We start from the raw sequence: 24320 nt of genomic DNA on the forward strand, positions 1-24320 counted from the left end.
GACGTTATACTTTCCCACCGTACCAAAAATTCAATGGCTACCACTCGGGATCACTAAACTATGACGAGCCGCCGGAACTGACCCGGTGGCCTTACTGTACTTCGTCAACCGTGGAGAATGCAAGCCAAGCCAATGTACAAGTCACAACGGGAAGGCCGTGCATGGAGAAGCATCCAAGTTGGTGCTCAGACAGCTAAGCAGGGCAACCAATGTCCCAGAGTCATCGGCAGATTCCTCACCTTCTGCCGTCCGCACAGGTCCCCCGCAGAGGTCTGCTTGAACCGCTCAATAATTGCTTGTCCACAGCGGGACTGATGAGGTACTGGAATACTTGGCGATCATGAAGATGCTCTTACTATCGCGCCATTCGGCACTCGGGATCGATCACGCACTGCGGATAAGAAGAGTTGCCCTTGACATCCCAAGCCTACTGACGTGCTGGCGAGAAGCCGTCGGGACGGGGAAACATATCTATATAAAGGCAAGGGATTGAGCCCATGTATCCACGATAATCTCACCCGCTTTAGATTTACAGATCGGATCGACCTGCTAGCTCCATCTTTGCCCATACATACTCGTTTGATCATGTTCAACCACGTTCGATTCGCCCACCTCGTCGTTGCGACCCTTTGTCTTCTTTGCGCCTTAGTCGCAGCAGACGACTACAAAGACAAGGAGAAGGAGTACAAGGACGAGTACAAGGACGATTACAAGGAGAAAGACTACAAGGAGAAGGAAGACAAGGAACACAAATACGGGGCGACCTCTCACCCAGAGTTCGATTATTTGTTCACCATCAACTACAAGTTTGGAGGTGCTTCTCCTATCATCTTCTCTCAAGGCGTGACTGAGAACAGTAAGTCACCTTCCCGCGCTCGGCATCCTATCAATGAGTACTCGTGGACAAGTGTTGATGAAACCCATCGCAGTCAACACCTTTGTCGGTGCGTCGATCGATGGTCCTGCGTTGCAAGGCAGTATCAACCGAGGTGTCATCACCAACAAGTTTGTCGCCTTTGGCAAGGACACCATCGTCTTCGAAGAGGCTACTTGGTACGGCAGTTTCAACAACGGTGGGAAGAACGGTACTTTCATCGCTGAGACTTCTGGTCTTGTCGATTACGGATTGAACGAGCATCAACGAGTGGTGAGTTCGGATTTCTACCGACTCTCATTACCTGCGCCATAGGCGAGAATCATTTCACTGACTGTGTTCGCTACGATCGTTGAAACAGAAATTCGTCCTTGACGATGGTGAATACGCCTACCTTCAATACATCTACATCCTCTGCGGTTCAATCGCTTTCGACCTCAAGACAGCTTCGGCCGCTCAAGACTGCTACCAGATCCGAATCGGAAACAAGGTCGTTCTACCTCCAATCTTCACCTGATCGGCTAATCGATTCGCCACACCTCAACGATGCTAGCTTGAGGTCCACTAGGAGCGATTGTTAGCGGCTTTGGTAGGATGGGTTAAAAGACAATGGACTATAATTATTTGAATCATGGACTACTGTACTTGCGTGCGGGACAATGGAAATTTGACACAGGTATATAATGGTATGGTATTTAGCATATGCGAAATGAAAAGTCTGTCCTTCGTGTGCTTGTTAGATTTGGACTCTCCTACTGTATGTCCTCTACGGAGAAGTGCCCATCGATCCCCAGGACCGAAGCCCGCAGCGGACACCAGGCGGCCCCTACTAGCCTTGTGCGTTCTGAGGCTCGAGGGTACTCGATTACTCGTCATAGTACTGCTCCGACTTGACGCTTTGCCGTCACGGTTTTCCGGCTCAGTCCTTTTCCAAGTGACAACATTCCAGCTAATTGTCGTCCACATAAAGTGTGCGCAAATATGTTACGCCGATGCAGTCGAATCGACTTGTGTAATCCCACTTCCGCTCCATGTATGTATGTCTGCGCTTCACTGCGACGGAAGCCTCCTGGTCTAGCACTTCGGTTGTGCTTAGTCAAAATGGCAGTCGCTGGTGTCGGTATCCACATGTCAACAGAGTCATTATGTGATGATACATGGCCACAATTGCAACGACAACGAAACGTCTCGCTCTGCTGCTTCCGATACTGAGAATCACATCAAGCGGCGACATTCCGACCCGAAGCTCTGCGATTGCTACACGCGACCTTTCATAAATAAGTGCGTAAGAGGAGGGGCCGTTCCACTAGCTGAGGCGATTCGTAGTGTGAACGCTCGCATCACGCTTTCTAAACATGTATCCCGCTGCAACTCGGAGACTACCGAGGAAAGCCGGACTAGTTGACCGGATGCCCACAAAGAACCGGACGACGGACGAGCTTCGACCTAGTTTTGAGCAGCTATCGAATGCCATGATAGCTTGTGGGATTACGTATCTTTGTCTGGAATGAAAACTCATCTCACACTATCATCTCACCATCCATAGCACATAGCACATAGAACAAAATAACAAACTAACAAACTGGCTATGGTCTAAGTACAATGCTTGCTGTTCACTCGTTGCTACAATCACTCCTCTACTTCTTGCCACTGAAATTAAGTGTCTTGTGGGCGCATAGATCTGTAGTACACCCAAATGGGCAAGGTATTGCTTTGAATCTGCGTGTCTCATCCTCAAGGACAGAAGTCAATGCGGCCCTATGTTGTATTTGCAGTCAGCATCCTCCTCATTGAATCTCAGTAGACAGCACAACATTTGGACCTACACTCTTGTTTCAGGGGGATTGGACTCCAAAAGCCGACTGGCTGGCCTATAGCCGCTTGTGTACTGCTTCCAATAAGGAGCAGATGCTCCTGCACTGGATTGTCCACCGCTGGAAGGGTTGGTGGATTGTGGTGCAGTGGATTTGGATGTGGAAGTGGAAGACTTGTCGGTCATCTTGGGCCAGATAAATGAGATGTAAGGCAGAAGATAGATGTGTCTGTGGTGGATAATCAATGCTCTTTGTGCTGTTGTTGGAATAGTTGTTGTATGGTATCATGCAAAGAATACAAGCGGAAAAGAGTGTCTTTTATACCTTGAATTGACACATGAGAATGGCAAGCAGTATTGATAGGCAAGCAGTATTGAATTGGAAGGCATAGGTTTCTTGAGAATCACACACTCTGACACATTGCTGTAGAAGACACACAAGGACGTAAGCGAGGGGTACACCACTGTTACGATGTCTGTTACATATTATGTCTCGCTGAATCAAAGGAAACACACACTCCTAACAGTGAATGAGCCGGTGACTTCTAGGCAGAGTCCTTCTTTGAAAGTGTATCACCCTAGATCAAGCAGAAGGAAAGACTTCAAGATGGCAATGCACACTTCTGTGTGTTTTGAGTAAAAAGAAGGCTTGCCAGTGACATCTATACTTGTTGCAGTGTCACAGACAGGAGACATGTTTTTGATCCTGACAATGAGAAGTTGATCACTGGTGATGAGCCACTCAATCGCCTTGCTGTCCACCTTATGCCATTTAATAGATGTGGTGCTTATGCATCTCAACCATTGTTGTAATATAGCTATAAAGTGTTGAGATCAGACAGCCAGCCAGGATCACTTTGTGTACCCAACCAGATTGAAGGGTGTAGCCTGAGTCCATCGACCATACTGCCATGCTAACTGGACAGGGCAACATGACATCATTAGAAGCAATAATCATAACATGGTTGAAATGGAAGACCTGAAAATGTGAGAAGGCAACACTCCATTGCTTTGAGTGTAGCAACTTCCATGACCAAATAAGATATCAAAGTAACTACACCCAAATGAGAGGCTCAAGAAGTTGTGTATCTCCTTAAGGAGCAGCTTGCAGAAGAGACTTATGACAATGAGAAGGCATGTTATTGCAAGGAAAGAATTGTCTTACCTGTTTGATTGCATACAGAAGGTTTGGCCTATCATGGGCTAAATCCTGCTTGACAGGATGGGACCTTTCCAAAGCTTTGTAGATGGTGTTGGTGAGCAATTTCAACACAATGATGGATCAGTCAGAATGGCTTTGACATTCATCATAGGTGACCATAACAGTAGTGTATTACTTGAATCAAGACCTGAGGACAAACTCCTGCAGTCAGTGCAGTATGGCAAAGCTCACTAACCCAACTGATGTTTCCAAACTGACCTGACAGGGGTGTGAAATCCTCATGAGTAGGTATACTCAGGGGATGGGAGCTTGGCATACACACAAACATGTTCCTGTGATTGATACAGGATGGGAGTGCTTCATACTTAAGTACTTGCATCTATATTACAGAGGATCGAGTGAAAGAAAGAGAAAGTGAGGGTTTGTGCTGCCAGAGAGGCCAATGATTGGCAACTGTACTGCATTGTTGGGCTAAGCGGCCTTGTGTTTCCAAAGCGTTGCTGTACCGAATGCACAGCCAAACACAGTTATCAAGCCGCAGCTAAGTGCACCAACATGCTTTCCAGTCCTGAAAGTCTCCTTCATACCACCACAACAATCATCTGCTGAAGAAGCTGCTTCAGCTGCACTGAGCTGACTGAAAGGGGATTGGAAAATATGTGATTCATCAGCATTGTACCAGAACAATATGGCCAGCAGAAACTGGTTCCAACATACCTGTTGTCCATGGTAGCAGTCATGCTGACACGTTCTGGAGGCATTGAAACAATGGTGCCACCTGATTGTGAGAAGGAATGAGAGTGTTCAGCACATCTTGCACATGCTGACCGACCCGCTTCCAGCTGTGAGACATCATATGTAGTGTCATCATTGGAAAGCTTGGTGTAGGCAGTTGATCTGGAAGGGAAGGAGGGTAAATAGTCCATGATGTATAAAGAAATTTGTAATGAATATGAGAATCGAAGCGGTATGTGATACTAAATTATGCTGAAGTTGATTGGTGTTGTGCAAGTTGATGTGTGAGAGTTGATGTGTGAGAAAGAAACAAGTAAGAGTAACATATAGAGCTTACCAATATGATAGGTGTAGCACAAGTTTCCTGGTCAGATTGTCAAGGAGCACAACATAGGGGGCTCAAGGTTAAAGGAGTCATCTTTTTGGAAATGTGTTCAAGGGAAGGCATTTCAATGGGGGTCATGGAGAAGAAAGATCAGTATTGTTTCAGTGTTCTTACATGTCACATATTGTCACATCAAAGGGAGCATGCTGCCTGCATTGCAAGACTCAGACACCTTGCAGAGTTGTCTCCACCCATGAAGAGCAGATCATGTCAATGACATGTTTCAGAGGAACGGGAAAAGTTCAGGAGACAACAACCATTGATTTTTCCTTCACAATACAAACGGACAACCATTCAGGAGGTCCAACTTGTGCATGGCAAGATGTGTAAGGTTAATCTTTGTAACAACCACCAAGACCTGATGGTGTTCTTGGATTGGCCAAATTGGAGAAGCAATAAGACTGGAAAATTATGGCTCTCTGTTCAAAGTTAAAAGGGGCTCTGACCATTACTAGACAAGAGGAGTGCAATTCACTGCAGATGATCATGAGAGGATGGACTGTTGTCTATGAGCTGAGATCAGGAGAACTCCAGTTTGGAGCTATACGAAGTGTAATAGGGTAGCTGACCACTGGGTAGGTGTTGTGCTATGAAACAGAGGTAAACATCTGTGTGTTATGTTGTTTCGTCAGGAATTGTGGTTTTCAGTCTTGGTGCCAATAAGATTGGGAGCCTGAATGGCATACACACTTTTTCTTGTCAATATGCTCCTCTTTCTGATTTACTGAGATGAAGTGCATGAACCAAGCCTCTTTTAGCCTCCTGAGGTTCAATGTTGAGTCCGTATAATCACATCACAGCTTGGATTCACAACTATAACATATATTATTAGTTCACACATACTCATCACTTTCCTCCACTCAGTACATCTATAAATATCCCCCCAACCAGAGCCACAGATCCTGCCCCCAAAATGGTCATGAGAACAGTCTGAGGTGAGTCACAAATGCAGGTCTTGTATCCCTCTGCACATCTATGGCAGCCACTTGCAGCATAGGCTTGACATGATTTGGCGGTCGTCAATGCTGTATCAAAAGCCCTGCAGGAGACACCAATGTCAACAAGTGTGCCACAACAGATTATATGCCATTCTACCTACCTGGAGCTCAATGACATGTTTGAAATGGATTCAGGCTGGTCATAGATGACCTGACGGTACCTTCTCACTGTCTGAAGGGGGATGTTCTGAGACACAACATTGGATTGATTGGAGTCACTTTGAAAGGTGTGATTTGTGTGGTACACTGATGGAGGATACTCAGGATACTGGGGCCTGCTTGCTTCTAGGTCTGGTGCCCGGTCATACTGAGCAGCTGATTCTTGGTCAGAAGTATCAGTAATAATCAACATGGTGCGAGTTCGTAACCACCGATCTCTCTGAAGTCGAAACAAGGTCAGAGCTGATGCGCTCTGATTGATGTGAGATCAGGGAGACAGTGGAGTCAAAGGGGTTGGTAGACATCTTGCAGTGATCAATGAGGTGTATGGTGGTTTATGAGATTGTCACAAGAGTATAGGAGACTTGGTTAGGATGTTGATTGCTGGATGAAAAGTTTTACTGTAGACCTGACAAGATCAGCACTCATTTATCCGTTGCACAATGCAAGAACATACAAGCTAGGTGATCAGTCAGATTCAAGAGCAACAATTGTGAGGAGATCAGATTAAAAGGATACCACTTGTGTAACAGAGTAGAGACCAGGCCAAACCCTGCAGATTTGTCAGAGAAAGGATTAAAATGAGTGAGCAGAAAAGAGGCCAATGCGGTTGCATGTCACATAAGGCCAAGAATACATCCAGTAGGGGGAACAAATTTGAAGACTGATATCGTAGTTGTCAGAAAGATGTTCAGAGACAGGGTCCTTGGAAAAAGCCACGTAGACAGATATCAGGTTATGACTCTTAAGGCACACTTAGCAGCAGCTCCTTGGAATTGTTCCACGGCCTGGCAAGCCCTTTCGAGTTTCTTCTAGCAGAGCCGACAGATGAGGAAATGTGATGATTGTATGGATTAAGATCATCTGGAAGCTTGAAAACACTTGCAACAAGGACAAGATTGAGGTAAAGCCAGTAAGGATTGCCAAAGGTGGTCAGCGTACACCAAAGAGGAAATCTGCTGGAGTTCTGGCTGAATACATCAAATTCCAGGAGTTATAATGTGGCATAGCCATGATGACACGCACAATTGAGGTTGCTCAGACAGAAAAAGTTTTTGAATAGCAGTAATGTATGTTCCGAGGTACTCAGCTGTGGCACTATCTTTTGGGATGAGTGAGTATGTGAAGCATGGATGCTGAGTCCAACAACGTGACCAGAAGTTTGACAGCTGCCATGCTCAGCATAGGTCCAGATAAACCAGTCATACTCAAATCAAGGACCGGGAATTTACTGACTTGTTTACTGCTATGAAATGGGTGTTGCGCGACCAACCTTCTCATAGTATGATATTCAATTGCCCAGTAGACCTAATGGCAGTGGTAATCAAAGATGCACCAACCTAATTCCTCTTTGGATTACCAGCGCAGCTCCTCACCACCCCTATCCGGAATCATCAGAGGCCTATAGAGCCCAATAATGGAGCCAATGATAAAGCTGTCTGGACTGCCTCCTGGGCATCTTGTACCAGTTGGTCAACTCTGGATAACACAGAAATCATGCAATAGGAGCACTTTGGCTAAAATATTCTCCCTTGTCCCGCTTTGTCAAAGTGAGATGCACACACCTCTGAGGTACATGTCTTGTAAATCGGAGGGTACCTGTGGGACTATCAATACTACAGCTGCATTCATTCTATAACAGGTGACATAAAGAGCTCTCATTTCTGATTCTTACTCATGATGTCAGCCACAATCCCCCCTACACCCATGCAAGTGAGCCCTACGGCAAACGTGCTCACAGCAACAGTCTGAGGGTATGCACGACTCAAAAGCTTGAACTCATGTCCACAGATTCTGTCATCATTGGTAGCAGAGCTATCAGCACTGTTGGCATCACTGCTGGTAGCACTGTTCTGATGTGCTTGGGTCGCGATTGATGCTGGAGCTACAACACTATCCAAATAAAGTTGAAACTCAGCATCAACACATCTTATGCTCAAGGACCTATCAGACCTACATGGAGCCTGCAGACATATTTGAAGTGGTTGTTGGAGGATGGGTTATGATCCCAACATTCTCCAAGCTGCTCATATTCTGCAGGGGTATGGCCTGTGTGTCAACAGTTGAGTGATGATGAGAAGACTGTGTTGGACAATGGTGAGTTGAAGAAGGATATCGTGGGACGTTTGCTTCCATGTTTGGACCCAATTCATACCCATCAACAGACTGCTGGTCTGATGCAGTGCCACTGCGGGCTGTACCATTGGAAATGTGGGAAGCAGTGGAGTCAAGGGGACTGGAAGACATGATGATTGTGCGAGATTTGTAGCTGTACGTGGAGGGCAGATTGACGTATGCTGCAAAATGATTGAGGTTGACATTTGAATGTAAAATCAAGAGCTTGTGAGACACCTGCAGGAAGAAGAGTAACATATATACCTTGCAGGTGTAAGAGCATTACTGCCATGTTGTTTTTGCTCGATGAGAAGCAACCAGCAACAGAGGGCACATGTAAAAGGAGGTCCATTCTGCTACAAGTTGCATATGAGGAGGAAGGCAGCGTATCATTTAGAATGCAGGAGCAACTTGGGAAAGAAGACAGGAAGTCATAGCTGTTACATGTCATACATCAGGGGGAAGGGGTTACACATGGAAGGCAAAGTGAAGAAGGGCCGCAGCATTTGAACCTGGAAGTGACAACTCTGAGGCAAGAACCAGACATCGTCAGAATGGAAGACCACTACTCAGACACAACCCATTACATGTTTCAGAATAAAGAAGGCTTAACAATCACCTGCTTGCCTTCTACTTGTTGGCCAAGGAATGGAGACAGAGGTAGATGTTATATGTATCCTGCATGATTGGCCAAACAATGAAAGGGTATAAAAGCTTTCTGCATCAAAATGGTGCTAGTGACTTTTACTCATATGGATGTAACACTTCTAGGTGGACAGAAGTGATCAGTTTGATTTGCTGCAGGTGTGCAATAACATGGATGGATGACTTGAATGCTGCTGTGTGGCGGGTAGAGCCTTCCACAAATAACAGTAGATGAAGTAATGTGTTGACTGTGATAAAGTGTGTACCAAACCAATATATTAACTAATGGCAAGCAGGTCTTCTGCCACCCAGATGTCGGTGGTTGCCACCAGGTCGATCCATCACAATTATCAAGCAGGTAAAGTGACAGAAGATCAGTATAGGGGAGGACTCCCCTAGTGGGGTTTCCCTTTCACTATGACTCTACCAACCAGGTTGCTTACCAGAAGCTTCCCAAGTGGGCTGGTCATCTCAAGTGGTAACTGGTATGTATCAAAAGCACATGTACAACAGCTCTGACATGCCTCTCCACAGCTTTGGCAGCTGCTTGCAGCACAGCACTGGCATGTTTCGACTGCACTAGAAGCTGTATTATGAGAGCTGTGAGAGGCATATAACTTGAGCACATGACCATTAAATTGGTGTGGTAGACTTTTTCTGTTGCTTACCTGGTTTTCATCTTTGAATGAGCTGGCTGATTGCTAGTGTTGCTGTCCTCATCAGTAGTCAGAGCTGTCAAGGTCTGAAGAGGTAGTGGCCACTCTGTACCTGATTTATGTTCAGTGTTGGATTGACCTCGGTATAGATAAGCATGGCTTGGACGCTGAGGTACCTGTTCTGCACAAGCTTCAAGGCTTGGTCCCATATTGTATGAGGTCTCAGTTTGAGTGGTCAAGGCTGTTCTGATCTGGCTTGGTGGGTCGGTGAAGAGAGAAGAGATAGAATCAAACCAGTCTTGAGTCATGTGGATCAGAAGAATTAGTCTGTTGTACTGGTGTTGGAAGCCGATTGGTAATTTCAGTAATTTGCGTTGAGAGTGTACAGTTCTGACTCAGGAGACTTCATACAAGATGTGTCAATGTAATCGATCTTACACCTTGTTAACATAGAGGAGGCAATGGGAGGAAGGCCCATGTCTAACCCAAAAGAGCAAAGATGCCTGAGTTGGAAGGCATGAAGCTCACCAATTGTAGTACAAAACAGAAGGCATATTAGGAGGAGGATAAGAAGACATAATGTTGCAGCTATGACTTTGCCCCAGTACTACTTCTCGAATGGTGAGCAGAATCAGAATACCCTATGTAGGCCAAAATCATATCTGATCAATCTGGGAAAAGATAGAGTGAGGGATGTTTTGTTTGGGCGGCCTGATTGTCACAAAACAGACATCAGGCCATAGAGGTGTCACAAAAAGCGGCATAGGATATCTGAGTACATAAGGTCGGAGTAATGGGTTGATGAAGCCTTCCACAAGATAAACGTCTGACCAGCCATAATGCATTGCTATAACACTCATAAATATATGTGGTTGTTCATCTCCTTCCCACTGACTGATGAGTGGCAGTAAAGTGTTGATCATGGGTGACCTCAAGATCTTGGTACCATGATCATTTGGATTGCAATATGATTTGATCTCTATTTGTCCTACAACACAGTATGTATGTGAGAGGATTCATCACCCAAATTTCGTTCTATACATATACCATGGCACAAAGGTAAGTCCCAGGCGCGTCCATCCTTGTTGAATGTGACATATGAGCTGGCTGCTCTGGCAGTCAACTCTGCAGCGCTAGATGAGGACTTCTACATCAGTATCTCCACATCATGTGGCGCAGCTGGAAAATTACCAACCTGCATGCTGTTGTCATGTTTGCATGAGTTTGAGGAGCGATTGAGATGATACCGTCAAATAGTGTCCATCTTGTCTTATCAGGGGGTATAGCCATAGTCCAAGCTGATTCGAAGCTGCCTCTGAATGGTTGGTTGGATTGGTAAATTTGTGTTGGAGGGTGAAGGTCATATTGTGGGATGGGATCTGCTATATCAGAGGCTGGGTCATGGCTGGGCTGCACAGACTGATGGCTAGACCCAGATTCACTGTGTTCTGATCCCTGCATGGTCACAGATGAAGCTATAGAGCGTGGTGACATCCTGAAATGGAATTGAAAATAATAACAGATTTGTGGAAGGAGAAGCTTTTGCATTGGTCAAGTGATTATAATTCCGCAGTTTAAGTTAACGACCAGTGGCGAAGAGCAAGACTTTAGAGCAATATATACCCTGCTCAAGCTGACAAGTGCCTTTGCACGATAGTCAGTCAGCTCAGACATATCAGAACAAGAAGCCTCAGGTGAAAAGGACGTGATTCTCTTACATGTTACTTACTGCCCACTACAAGGAAAGGGAGGGTCAAGGTGGATGGACGACCTGAGGCCTATTATTTCAAAGGATTAGCTTCTTTTGATATGATGAGAGATTGTTGCGAGATGAACACTTGGAGCATATTTGGAATACACCGTGCGAAGGATACAGATGGAAAACCAATCCACCGAGAACGAAGTGCCACTTCGGCTAATCTTGTCAACACGCTCGCGAGCGATTTAACTGAAAGCGAGCGATCGATATTGTTCCTATCGTCAGTAGTCCATTCATACAATCTACTGTTCGGAAACACCACATTTGCATCATCACTATAACCTGGTATCACACCGCCTTCGGCTACCTCACAACTCACCGAGTGGACAGACGTGGGCAGACAACATCCCCGACAGAACGCCTGCGCAGTAGAACGATCGCCCATCATGTCCTCTCCTTTCCCTTCGCACCCGACTTCCTCACCCTTCTCCTTCCCCCAACTCACGCACCCTTCCCCGCTCCCTAATCAAGGTAACACCGGACCCATCTTCGCTCCTTCGCCTTTATCACAACTCATCTCATCTGCGATCCCCTCATTCTCCCATCCCGGAACGGGAAGTGGTCAAACTCCCTCTGCTCTAGGGGGAAGTGGGATATCTCCCAATTACGCTTTCATGGCAGGAGCAGCGGGAGGAGGAGGGATCACACCCAATACTTCGGCACTGATAGCTGCTGCAGCAGCAGCCGGAGGTCTCACACCCGGCCTAGGCAGCGGAGGTCAGCTGGGTAATCCTGCTTTAGGAGTTGTGGACGGCGGTGCTGGTGCTGGTGTGGGAGGTGGGGGAGGAGGACAAGATTTGATAAGGGGTTTGCAAGATGCGGAGTCGATGTTGGTGAGGTTAGAACATGTGTTGGAGGAAGTTAAAGAGGTAGAAGGGAGGGTGTTTGACGGTGCACAAGAAGGAGACATGACGAGGATAGAGGGTAGGTTTTGTTCAGTTCACTAACGGGGATAGAACGTGGTGCTGATACGAATGGTCTCCTGCTGTAGGCTTACATACCGAATGTGAGTGTCCTTGATTCCCTCGACTATATGCCTTTCCTCATATGCTCTGTACTGCCACTATCTTCTTTGACAAAGGCTGATTCGCTTCCCCTCCTCGTAGGTACACAACTCCTCATATCACTCATCACCCTCTCTCAATCCCATCACTTCGGAGCGTTACCCACTCTTCCTTCCTCCATCACGACCTCCGATCCTACACCTTCAGCCGCCATCTCGGAGCCAGCAAATAATCTCTCACCATCTGCAGCGCCTACGCTGTCCGAACTCACGCGATGGGCAGAAGAGCGAGCTTCTCTCGAATTCACTAGAAGGGAGGGGTTAAAAGCGGGGAGTAAAGCGGTTCTGGACGTACTACGAGCAGGTGCTACAGCGAACAGATAGACCTCAACTCTGACCATCATACCAAGCACAATTTATACCCTATCTCGATCGTTACCGTTGTATGACCTCTCAATCCATGCATCTCGCATGCTCCGCATGTCATAGTTCATATCATCTCAAAATACTCATGAATATGTCGTCAAATCCTTGTGTGTCTGTCTATCTATCGAATACTCCTATCCTTCCTCCGTAACTTGATCGAGAATTAGTAAACGGCCCTGCCGCGTACTACCGCTCGAGTCTTGTCAAGACCAAACCTTTCTATCCCATTCATTCCGTTCCGTTCCGTTTCCATCTAGGCAAATCGGATAACTCTCGGTCTATCTTCTTGGATCGCTTCTTCTCCTTCAGCTTGGAAGGCCGCATCGGGACTCTCGCTGAATTCCGACACTAGAACACGCAATAAACACCCCGGTCAGTTTGCGTCTTGGTTCGCTCGGAAGAGTTGGGGCTGGAGATGAGCAAGTGGCGGTGTGACACTCACTAACGTCCACTGCTACTTTCCTTTCCCTCCTTCGTCTACTGGCATTCGTACTTGCTCGACTGCTTCCCATACTGCTCGCCATACTATTGAGACTTACAGCGTCGGACGCAAATCTCCTATAGTCGGGTCGATATCCTTCTCCATCAATATTGATCGAGGCCACATCTGTCCCGGATGATTGGGATTGGCCATCGCCGAGCGCTAGGTGCAAAGTTGACGGGGTAGACATCCCGCTCTCATCCTCCATTTCCTCCTTCTCTTGTCCCTGTGATCTCGTCTTGGGACTGGCTTCTGAATCGAAATGTGAGATCGATCCCTCGGTAGGAGTGAAGAATCCCGTTGCGCTAGATGTCGTACTTTCCAACCGTGATAGAGTAGGGACGCTCATGGTGGGCGTCGCCATAGCCGTCTGAGCAACGTGTGCTCCAAGTGGAGAAGTCGCAGATGTCGGCTGAGCGACTGAAGGAAGGATGGAGCCAGAAGACAAAGAAGGGGAATTGGTCTCTCCCACGCCACCCAACTTTGGACTCGTCTCCACTTCTGGTGCTAATGGGATAGGCTTGAAAGCCGCCATGAATCGTTCCTTCTTCAATTTTGCAGCTGCGGCTTTACCGACGCTCGAGTCGGACGTAGGTAGAGATGTTGCTCGTCCACCTTGCCTCGCTCGTAGGAAAGCTAGCTCGTCATCTGTGATATCGGGAGAAGGCAATGAGCCCCGGGGCGACGTCGGGATGGAATGTGACGGCATGTCGGCATGTGATGGTTCGCCCACAGTAGCTCCCAATCCAAAGGTAGATGGAATCGTGTGTGACTGCATCATACTAGTAGCAGATCCAGCCGATGACTCGGTTGGTAACGCAGGCAGAGGTGCGGAAGGCGGTGCGCCCAATGGGGGAGGTGGAGGGGGAGACATTGTTTTGCCAAACTTCCTCGCCAACACACTACTCCCTCCACTTGTCGAAGAACTCCAACTTGGCTTCTTTCTGAGCATTGTCCCTCCGTTTCGCGAGATAGAGGCACTTCGTCCAAGTGAAGTTTGATTGGTACCAGCGGAGGAAGCGGTACCCGGCCTGGAGGATGATGGTGAGACTGTGCTGGGGTGTTCCACGGCAGGATTGGCGGGCAGAGCTTTGTTCGTGAGGAAGGTGTTTGCCGGTGCAGCGGGACGCGCAGTAGATATGGCGTCTTCAGGACTGAGCATATCCGGTGACTCGCCGCGTGCAGCTGAGGGCATGCGGTCGAAAGTGGTAGGTCGTCCTCTGACATCCTCATCCTCCTCATTCCGCTCGATCAGCGGCGAAGTCTCGTGGTATTCATGTGCGAGGGCGGGATGAGAGGAAGATTGCGGAGATCGGATACTGGCAGATCGACGCTGCATATCGAGCTCCAGAGCGAGATCATCGCCTCGCATCGATCCTGCATTGTAAGCTTCCCGTATAGCTCGACCGTGGCCCTCTTGTTCAGCCCTGAAAGAAACAGTCAGCATCATCTGAGATTTTCATGATGGTGAGCTTACCGAATGACGACAGCGATGGACTTGATCTGTCTGATCCATTCATGCAGTTGTTCCCTAAAATCGCTCCATCAGCTTCCCACTCGTTGTAAGGAGCATTATATAACTGATTGATCTAGAAGCACACAACTCACGCATTCCTCATCTCCACAACCCATTCCGCTTCATCGTCGCCTTTAGTGTCCTGTCCTCCAAATCCTATCCTCATCACAAATTTTCTCTGTCCTTCCGGCTCGTCCCATACTCCTGCAGTGCTCTCTCCTCTGATTGGCTTCCTCGCCACTTCGCTATCGTCACCACTTCCAGCGCTTATGATGCTAGCTCGACGAGGTCTCTGACCGAATGATTGTGAAGAGCTGATCCCCAGTCCTACGCCTCCTAAGCCACTGGACGACTTCCCTCCCGGAACTGAGCCCTGAAGACTGAACAAGTGAAGATGGGCGATTGTCCTTGAATTGCTCGTTCCCATAGTAGATATGTTCGAAGAAGGGTATTCGGATAGATTAGGAGTAGCGGAGGGTGAGGATCCACCGACTTTGAAAGAGGTTAGCACCATCTGTTGAGTGATCCAGAGTGCTTTCTTCGGTGTGTTTGGGCCTGCCGAATTACTGTTTCCGTTGCTGGGTAACATATTTGCCAGACTTCGGATAGAACTGCTCTTCTCCTTGTCGGGCATACCTGGATTGATGAGAGTACGGCGAATCACTGTAGCCGAGAGGATCTGGATGGACTCTAGGGAGGAGATGGTTGCGGGGAATGTAGGAAGGAGAACAGATGTAATGTCGGCAAACGCCATAGAGATTGGTTCGGCCGGGACACCAGAGGAGTCAGTCGTGAAAGAGACGATTGATGGCCTCGGTTTCGGGTCCGCGATATGTGCAGGTGCTTGGTGAGCATCGAAAGGTATTTCAGGGAATTTGCCCAGTATACCTGTATTGAACAAGGCAGGTGACTCTTCTGGGCCGATATCGTTGCCTGTAGCAATTGACGCCGCGACACTGGTTCGACGCTGTAAGGATGACAGACTGGATTGATGAGAGGCAATGGAAGAGCGAACGGTAGAATCGGGTGTGAGATCCGGCGGTAGTGGTTGGAAGGGAGACATGGAGATAGGCGCTAGATGATGTTGATGACTCGATTGATTGGAAGATTCGGTACGAGGTGACGAGAAGGTGGAAGGTATATCAATGGATTGTTGGCGAGCTTCAGATACCGAGGTACATCAGCACAAACCTCCACGTAGCATACATCCGAGTCACACTCACAGTAATCGCTTTTGGTGCCAAAGCTGTCAATACTTTTGACGGGGTATAGTCCGTTGTCCCGTCTGATATCATCGACTCGTCTCGCGCCCCCTCCACCACCAGCTCCACCGAACACATTCACCGGCTCCTCTTTCTTTGCCCCACTCCCGATTCCTAGTCCCCTGAATGCTCCCATCAACCCTTTCTTCTTGCTCGCTGACCCTGCCGGTGTGGGAACTGATCCCAAGCTCGGGGTGGAACCCGAAGCGCTCCCACTTCCACTGTATGCTGATGGACTTCCCATAGCAGCGAGGTCTAACACTGACTCCAATTGCGGTTCAATGACCAAGGAAGACTTGGCGAGTTGCTTCGAGTCCTTCTTGGACCTGCTCGCAGATGCAGGATATATTGAGTTGAACGACGGTTGGGACAGTTTAACCGTTTCCTCCGTTGTCGTTCTCTTCCGTCTACTATCATCTTTATCCTTGTCTTTCTTGGAACTGCCTAGACTCTTGAATCCCGAGCTGAATCGTCCACTCTTCGGTTTCTCTACGCGAGCGGTCGGAGGATGGCGAGCTTGAATAGATGGCGCAGAAGGCAGAGGGGGGACGATGTTGGGTAATGGGATTTCTCCCACATCCTCGAGAAGGTCTTCATCTGAGCCGAATGACATCTCGTCTTCGATACCCAGGCCCGAAGAAGGCTGCGGAGGTGCTCGAGGCATAATGTCGGGCAATGGGAAAGAGACGAAGGGGGACTAGAAGTTGTTGTTGAATATGATGACGAGAGGTTCAGCCATGCGATATTAATAGCGTCGATAAGTCGGGTGAGGTCTGATCACCTGAAACGGGTCAGTCCGACGGTTGATAGCGTCTGAAACGACCAGTGGATGGGAGACCAATGGTCAGTGCGGTGAGGGGAAAGACAATACTCACCAAGTAGCGGTTGTACGGACACGCCCGACCGTTTATCGGTAACTTCTTGCAAATCTAACTCTGCCGTAGAGCGTCTTCGTATTCCGCTTGAGTTCCGTTCTTCACAACGAGTCAGACAGGGGTACGCCTGTGACTTCCGGTACACCGAGAAGCTAACACGATGGACGAGATGTTCAGATTATAGATGATCTTCGCTTGGAGGAAAGTGCGCGGTGGAGGTCGGTCTCGAAAAAAGAGGCCGGTCGAGGTTGGAAAGATTGAACCGCGTCCGAGGTGAGAACCGCGTCGAAGGTGAGACGATCTCAATCGATGGCGTCGAAGGGAGTTGATGGAAACGAAAGAACACAACCAACGCTCAGCCAGACTGTGTGGAAGACGATATGAACGGAAGAAGAAGAAGAAGATTGATGAGGATCGTGGACATGCAATGTCCTAGTGAAGCTAGGAGTTTGATCTAAAACCAAATCATTATCCTTTCCCTTTCCCTCGTGGAAGTGGGAAAAGAGGGGACTACAGAGTATACTCGTGTATCTCTCCCTGCCTGGGATGATATAAGTTATAGGACCTAGCGGCCAGGGGAAGATTGGAATCAGAAAGTTGGAATCATAAATCTTATAAAAACCCTATTCACAAGCTATCGCAGAGAGAGAAGAGTAGAAGGATCAAGTGCCTTCAGGAACAAGAAAATGCACGGAATAATAATGACGACCCCTGGACATTGTTCACATTACATTTTTGGCTTTGCTTTCTCTTGACACACGTAGAGGCACTGACATTGAGGAATGCGTCGTGCATTGTGTCCCGAACGTATCACTGACACTTTGAGTCGGCGATGCCCAGTGGCAGGGGTATCTTCAAGCTCCTGACGACGAAGTGACCAGCGCAACATTGTATGGACAACTGGAAACTGCGCTATGTCCACTCCAAGTCCAAGTCACCGGTTCCTCCGAGTCGGGATCTCCGGTGATCATGTCGTCAAGATGCCATAACTATCTATACCCTGGTAAGATCTCGTCTCCAAGCGACTACAGTTACTGGTACCTCCCACTACAGCTGCACGTTGCGGCATGTCCTATCCTTTCCAAGTATCAACGTCTAAGGCAAGCTTTTTACGGACAGCATATCGGCATCTAATACTCTGTGTCCTCCGCAGTCAACCTAACCCCCCTCTGCGCGCAATGAACCGACTTGCGCAAGGGGCCAACTCGCGTCAGTGGCTCTGTAAATCAGGTTCAGCAAGGTGTGGCGTTTCATTGAAAGGTAAAAAAACAATACCCTTTCCATCCCTCTCGGCTCTACGGCAACCCCCTCATACACATGTTAGTTGTACTACGCACAGACAAAAGCTGTGTTCGAGCCGATAGATTATAGCGGGACAGGAGATGTCCGAACTCCCTGCGAATGTCTTGCTTATGCTTGACAAGCTTTTGCACCAAGGTCAATGTCGGTGCTCTGGTGCTATTTGCTCGTGCTTAGTGTCATCGCTCAGAATTCGAGAACCCGGTGTTGAGCAGAATAAGAGGAAGTAAAACATCAGGACGCTGATTAGTGTCCGCATTGAGGAACGGCGAGGATAAGAGAAGACATCGTTTTGGTTTAACACTCCCAACAGATGTTAAAATTGCCTGCAATAAGTATCTTGCGCTTCATTGTAACATATCCCACGCGGCTATCTTTCAGCGTATCCAGTGATCAGTGTTTTCAAGGGTCATACACTGCATACAATCAATGCCATATCTCGTCAATGGTCTATAGACAAGATGCAAATCCAACGGAATGATGGGGTGTGACAACGGGATCAAATATTCAGCTGGTCGCCCTCCACCGTGATCAAAAAAGTTGAAGTCAGTCATTTGTTGTTAACCTTCACACCACATTCAACCCACAACATACCGCTTGAAGATGTTCAAATTCGACTTCCAGGTTGTGAGTCCCACCTACATCCTCTCATGACTATGAAGGGTTATTGCTGATCCCTCCGCTGTCTTACTAGGACGAGGACGAAGAGATCCAAATACCTACAACGCAAGCAGCTGCTGGTCCGTCCACCATCATTCCTGCTGTCGATACGACCGATAAACAATGTCATCACTTGACACTTGACGAGCTGGTAAGTACTCCCTGTGAGATGATCTCCCGTGTCTGGTGAGCACTGACACCCTCTCCCTGTGATAGATCAAATCCCTCCCCGAGCATATCTCTTATTCACCTCTCCACCATCCTTCCCTGCAATCCCCGCTCCTCCGACGAGACCTCTTTGACGCACGATTCCAACTCATCTCGTCGACCGAGAAAGCACGAGATGACAAAGAGGAAGAGGATGTGACTCGAGGCGAGGGCGAAGAATATGTTGACGCCAAGACGGATTTGATACCCGGTTTATATGAGGGCGGATTGAAGACATGGGAAGGTGGGGTGGATCTCGTGGAGGTGTTAGCAGGGGTGGGCGAGGAGAAGGATGTAGCAGAATGGGTTAGAGGTGGAAGAGTGCTGGAGGTAAGTTCCATGCACTTTGACGAAGAATATAGCTAAGCTTCTATTGTTTGATGACAATAGGTCGGCTGCGGTACCGCTTTGCCTACAGCATATCTTCTTCGCTCTATCCTATCCTTACCGCCTTCAACTACGCATAGGACTGTCCTCCACTTACAAGACTACAACTCTCTCGTCCTCTCCCTTGTCACCCTCCCCAATCTTATCCTCGCCTCATTACCATATTTACCTTCAGACCTGCTACATTCCCCAGAAGATGGAGAAGAGCTCATTGAATCCGTCGTACCCGATCTCGAGTCGCCCGGTAACCTCACTCTCACCTCGGAGCTCGTACAACGATTCCAAGCGCTCTTGGATGAAAGAGGTGTCGATTTAAAATTCACTTATGGACATTGGGAAGGGCTGAGTAGTGAATTGAGTCAAGAAGGAGAGGTGTACGGCTTGGTCTTGACGGCCGAGACGATCTATGCGGATGAAAGTACGCCGGCTCTGATATCCGTTCTCAAAGCCGCTGTCAAGTCAAAAGCGTCAAAAGAGGAGGAAATCGTCGTGAGAGAAGAAGTCAAGCTGGAAGATAGTCTGGGAAATCTGAGCGTGAAGGATGAGTGGGCGAAGGTCCCTCTACGAGAACGGACAGAGGGGGGATTTGCCTTGGTCGCTGCGAAGGTGAGTTGATTCGCAAAATTGGTGCTGTTGTTCTTGTTCCACCCAACGTTCAAGACGGAGTGAGGCTGACTTTGCTCATATTCGCTTCTAGATCCTATACTTCGGCGTTGGAGGAGGATTACAAGCGTTCTTAGATAGGATAGAAGGCGACGGTGCGCACTGGTCGACCGTAAAAGAATGGATAAAGGGCGTTGGGAGGAAGGTCGTGCAAGTTGGATGGTGATGCGAGATCCGCAGGGATTATGCATCCTATAATACATATCATTGAGGGCGTTGCCCATGGATGATGGAGAGATCGTGGTTAGGGATATAAATCTCCTGCTAGACCATTATGGTACCCGCGACACAATGCTTGATTCGACTAACGAACGCTAATTCACCCTCAGACAACCTGATCAAGCAGGTCGTCACAACCAAGAAAAGGAGACACAGTGAAGCAATGTACCAAAGGCGAACATCTCTGTCAAAAGCGAGTCCGTACGACGAGCCTGTACTGGACAACTGATATGTGAATAGGTCTAAATCCTAAAATGAACAGAACAAGTCGGGTACCGGATGTATGGGAATTGGGGTTGGGTAGAGAGAATGCTTCACTTGTATGCTAGTAGTGAATCAGGCAGAGGAATACACATTCGTCACAGGGATACCCACGTACGAGTCTTGTGTTCATGTATATGAAATACCAATGACGTTATCAGAACTGTGAGAACTATCTGATTGTCCTGTCAACCACAACAGCTGGAGACCTCCTAAGTGCTGACTCAAATGAATGAGACTCAGATTGGGCGGTGGCTAGCACCAGTCGGGCACCAATTTGGAATATCACAACATTTGCACATCATGACAATCTCCTTTCCCACAAGTCACTCCTCTGGACTCGACACCATATAGATTTTGTCCACCTGGCACGACCTCATGTCAATGTCCTAGACATGACACACTGGTATACCTTGCCAGTGCGACAAGGTCTGTTGACATTATGGCCTTCCAGTGCATCAAACACTCCACCACTTGACACATATTGCATGGTGTCAACAAAGCTTCTGGCAAAACGATGACTTCATGGTGCAATAATGAACACACAGTGACATCACACTGACAATGACATCATATGCAATGAACCTTGACATTCATTGAGCACTATGACATCGTCTTTGGAGTGACATCATAGAGCACAGTAATTGGGGGTAACACCAATCTGCATATCCCTCTCTTGCTTTGCCTGCACAACAATGGCATAGTCGGTGATGTCATCAACACAAAATGATGTAACATGTATGAAGTGGAATGAAATAACATAATGTGACATCACATCAGTCATGTATACAGTGCATTGCATGGTGTCACCTTCAATGACACAAAGAATGATGTCATAAATGGCTTCTGAAGTTGCCACTGTTAGGTTTTGCAATGTGATGTCATAGCTATATGCCCATGTCTATCTGTATGTATAAGAGAGTCGGATGAGGGAGATTTACCCTTGCCAATCATACCACCTTTCACATCACCCATCAGCTTTACCATTTCACTTCATTACCTGAATCTTCCATCTTAAGCTTTTCCCAAACAATCCAACACAGAGTGAGTTGCTCTGGTATAATCATTGATGCTGTATATGCTGACGCCTTGCAAGCTATGGCCTCCAGCTCTTATTCCAACACAGTGGACAACCTCTTTGAGGCCAATGATCTGGATGACTCAGTGAAAGGCAGACCTCTTGAGGTGTATCTACAGCATCACTTCCCACAGTTCACGGAGGATGTTGCGGGTTTTAGGGCGAAACAAACATCTCTTCTGGACACACTGGATAGGTCTGTGATTCAATCCCAACTGCACCATGTGTCCATTGATGATCTCACCGCATATCTCACATCACTTCGATGCCATTCAGAAATTGAGCATGATTGTCAGGTCAATAAGGACATTGATACTGTTTTTCGGGTCAAGCCTTTTAGGTGGAAGCAACAATACCTTGATGTCTTGCAGACAGATTTCAAAACACAGGCCAGGAAGTGTCATTATTATGACAATTCACGCTGCGACAGAACCGATTCCCAGAATCCCACTTCTACTAGATCAGTGAAAGTAATTGCCAGATGTGGTGCACCCCTCGCAGCAACCTCTGAGATGCCAGTATCGCTTTATGACCTTTTCTCAGTCAAACTTCATTTGAGTTTTCCAACACGCAAGCAGAGCTGCAACAGTCCTATCACAGAGGATGCAAACGGAGAACATGATGGATTTGAACGAAATTTGACTCTGCAAGGACAGAGTGTCAAGGTGTTTGCATGTTCCCTCTCTCATTACATAAGCCATGAAAGAAGACTTCATAACCGTAACCATAACCATCAGCAGCAAGCAAAAGCAGAGTCTATGGTTCAGCTACACCCTCAATCTGCAGCGTCAGCTGTGCCCAAGGAAGGAAGAAAGAGGCTACCAGACTCCCGTCCCTCAAAAAAAGGGTGATGGGATCATAGAAGAATGTAATTTTGACTGCTGGTGTTGAGGAGGTAATGGTGGTCAAAGGTTTTTCTCCGTGACTGCACATACCCTTTCACAAACTCATAGCCTCTAGTTCCTTTCTTTATTAGCATATGGATCTTGTAAATGTCCTTCCAATAGCTACTTACTTTCCTAGAACCCATGTGCTATATTTCTTTGCACCTTTGTGTGAATTTGGCAAGGAGCTTGAGCATGTGCAGCACAGTTGCTGAACATGATACAGCATTTTACAATCACTTGTGCTTCAGTTCAGCATCAGTGATGTGGTAGGCCAGATGCATTTTCATCACAATCTCCAACATTTCCTTGTTGAGCGACTTCTGCCTCAAATTCCAACAAATTCTTGACCTTGTCTTACGAAATCATTTGTGATAGCTGTGTGGTGCCAATATCTGGTAGATATGCGCAATGACTATGTCCTATGGGAAACACTTTGTAAGCTAACTGAGTTTCAGACAGAGTCTAAATGCACCATCTCCACCACCCTTATCTGTCATTGTTCTCCCTGCCATGGGTCCTGTTTCTGACTCTTCAATCACACATCTGTATGACCTTAACTGCTTTTCTGCTTAAAATCTTCCTCTATTTAATCATTGCTGGAGGGTGCATCGTTGTCTAATTTGATGATGTATGGAATTCAACCTGTGCGCATACCCTTATTGGTGGGACCCTTATGATTGGTCAGCATTCAGAGCTGAGTATGAGGAGGTATGTGCATTGCACTTCTCTTGTCTTCATGCATAGTCACAACATCATCAGTGTCGCCTAAAAAAAGATTGATTGTATGTACAACATGACTAACATTCTGTCCTCTTTGGCTGTCACAAAATGCAATGCTATCACTATATCTCAAGACAGCCTCAGATGATAGTTCAGATCTGACAAGTGTGTACTAAAGGAAGGACATCTTTCCGGCTTGACAACAGGAAAACGGCATTGGAGTGCGATGGGAAACGGAAGCGACAAACAAGACACCAAGCTGAATTAAGAGAGGCAAACATGTGGCTCTGGAATGTACTATGCTAGTGACACAACTCGAATTCAGTGTCACAGCAGAGTCTGATCCCATGAGAGAGCAGTACATATGTGCCATATATCACTCATCACAAGCCATTTCACAAAGCAAGAGTCGCTGTAAAAGCAGAAATGCAAGTGAAGTTGTCGTGAGAGGCAGGTGTTAGTTCCATGACTTGGGTGTTACTCTCAAGAGGGCTTTGCAAATAGCATAACTTTCTTTTGTCTTCCCTGCACATTGTATAAAAGTATCAAATCGTGGCAGCGATTGCATAGCAATCCTTTGGTGATACTGCAGGAGATGTCAATGATGTCAAATGACATCATACTGGCTACTCATGTTTCGAAACAAAGGGCCTTTTACTGAAAGGAACAACTGATCAGAATGCACTGTGCATATACACCGAGCAACAACTGAATTATATAAGCACTTGAATTCCATCCATGCCCACCAGTTCCAGTTGTGTTCAACAGTTTTGCGAACAATCTTTCTTTCATTAACCAAGCTAATCACTGTCTTTGGGTGTGAAAGTATCATATCCACAAATCAGAATGACTGAAGGAGACTCTTACAAGACAAAACTCATTTTGCCATCTTGTGAGTTCCACTGATAAGGTAGTTGAGCATCTTATCAGATAGCTCATGATTGAATCAGCCATGTCTGAGCAAAGCCACCCTGAAGATTCCTCCCTCATAGGAAGATCATTGGAGGAGTATGTGAAGGAGAGGTTTAACATGAGTCTTGACAAATTTGATACCTTCCACCATGGTGTTGTCAAA

At 47.2% G+C, this 24320-nt stretch overlaps 4 protein-coding genes across 4 annotated transcripts; 3 read left to right on the plus strand and 1 right to left on the minus strand.

The window, feature by feature from the left end:
- Positions 1 to 209: 209 nt before the first annotated feature.
- Positions 210 to 1391, plus strand: CI109_101297 (uncharacterized protein; the record flags this gene model as incomplete). Its single annotated transcript, XM_032006463.2, has 4 exons — positions 210 to 270; positions 536 to 856; positions 930 to 1147; positions 1236 to 1391. 4 exons carry the CDS (start codon positions 210 to 212, stop codon positions 1389 to 1391), a joined length of 756 nt encoding a protein of 251 aa, XP_031859298.2.
- Positions 1392 to 11687: 10296 nt separating this feature from the next.
- CI109_101298 (uncharacterized protein) lies at positions 11688 to 12688 on the plus strand (the record flags this gene model as incomplete). Its single annotated transcript, XM_032006461.1, has 3 exons — positions 11688 to 12225; positions 12293 to 12307; positions 12408 to 12688. 3 exons carry the CDS (start codon positions 11688 to 11690, stop codon positions 12686 to 12688), a joined length of 834 nt encoding a protein of 277 aa, XP_031859296.1.
- A 295-nt stretch (positions 12689 to 12983) lies between these two features.
- CI109_101299 (uncharacterized protein) lies at positions 12984 to 16653 on the minus strand (the record flags this gene model as incomplete). The annotated part of the gene is made up of 5 exons (XM_032006460.1): positions 12984 to 13078; positions 13173 to 14638; positions 14689 to 14742; positions 14820 to 15888; positions 15951 to 16653. 5 exons carry the CDS (start codon positions 16651 to 16653, stop codon positions 12984 to 12986), a joined length of 3387 nt encoding a protein of 1128 aa, XP_031859295.1.
- A 2113-nt stretch (positions 16654 to 18766) lies between these two features.
- Positions 18767 to 20246, plus strand: CI109_101300 (uncharacterized protein; the record flags this gene model as incomplete). The annotated part of the gene is made up of 5 exons (XM_032006459.1): positions 18767 to 18790; positions 18858 to 18974; positions 19040 to 19360; positions 19421 to 20023; positions 20115 to 20246. 5 exons carry the CDS (start codon positions 18767 to 18769, stop codon positions 20244 to 20246), a joined length of 1197 nt encoding a protein of 398 aa, XP_031859294.1.
- Positions 20247 to 24320: the final 4074 nt, after the last annotated feature.

This window comes from Kwoniella shandongensis, chromosome 2, assembly GCF_008629635.2.
Source record: "Kwoniella shandongensis chromosome 2, complete sequence".
Classification (NCBI taxonomy): domain Eukaryota; kingdom Fungi; phylum Basidiomycota; class Tremellomycetes; order Tremellales; family Cryptococcaceae; genus Kwoniella; species Kwoniella shandongensis.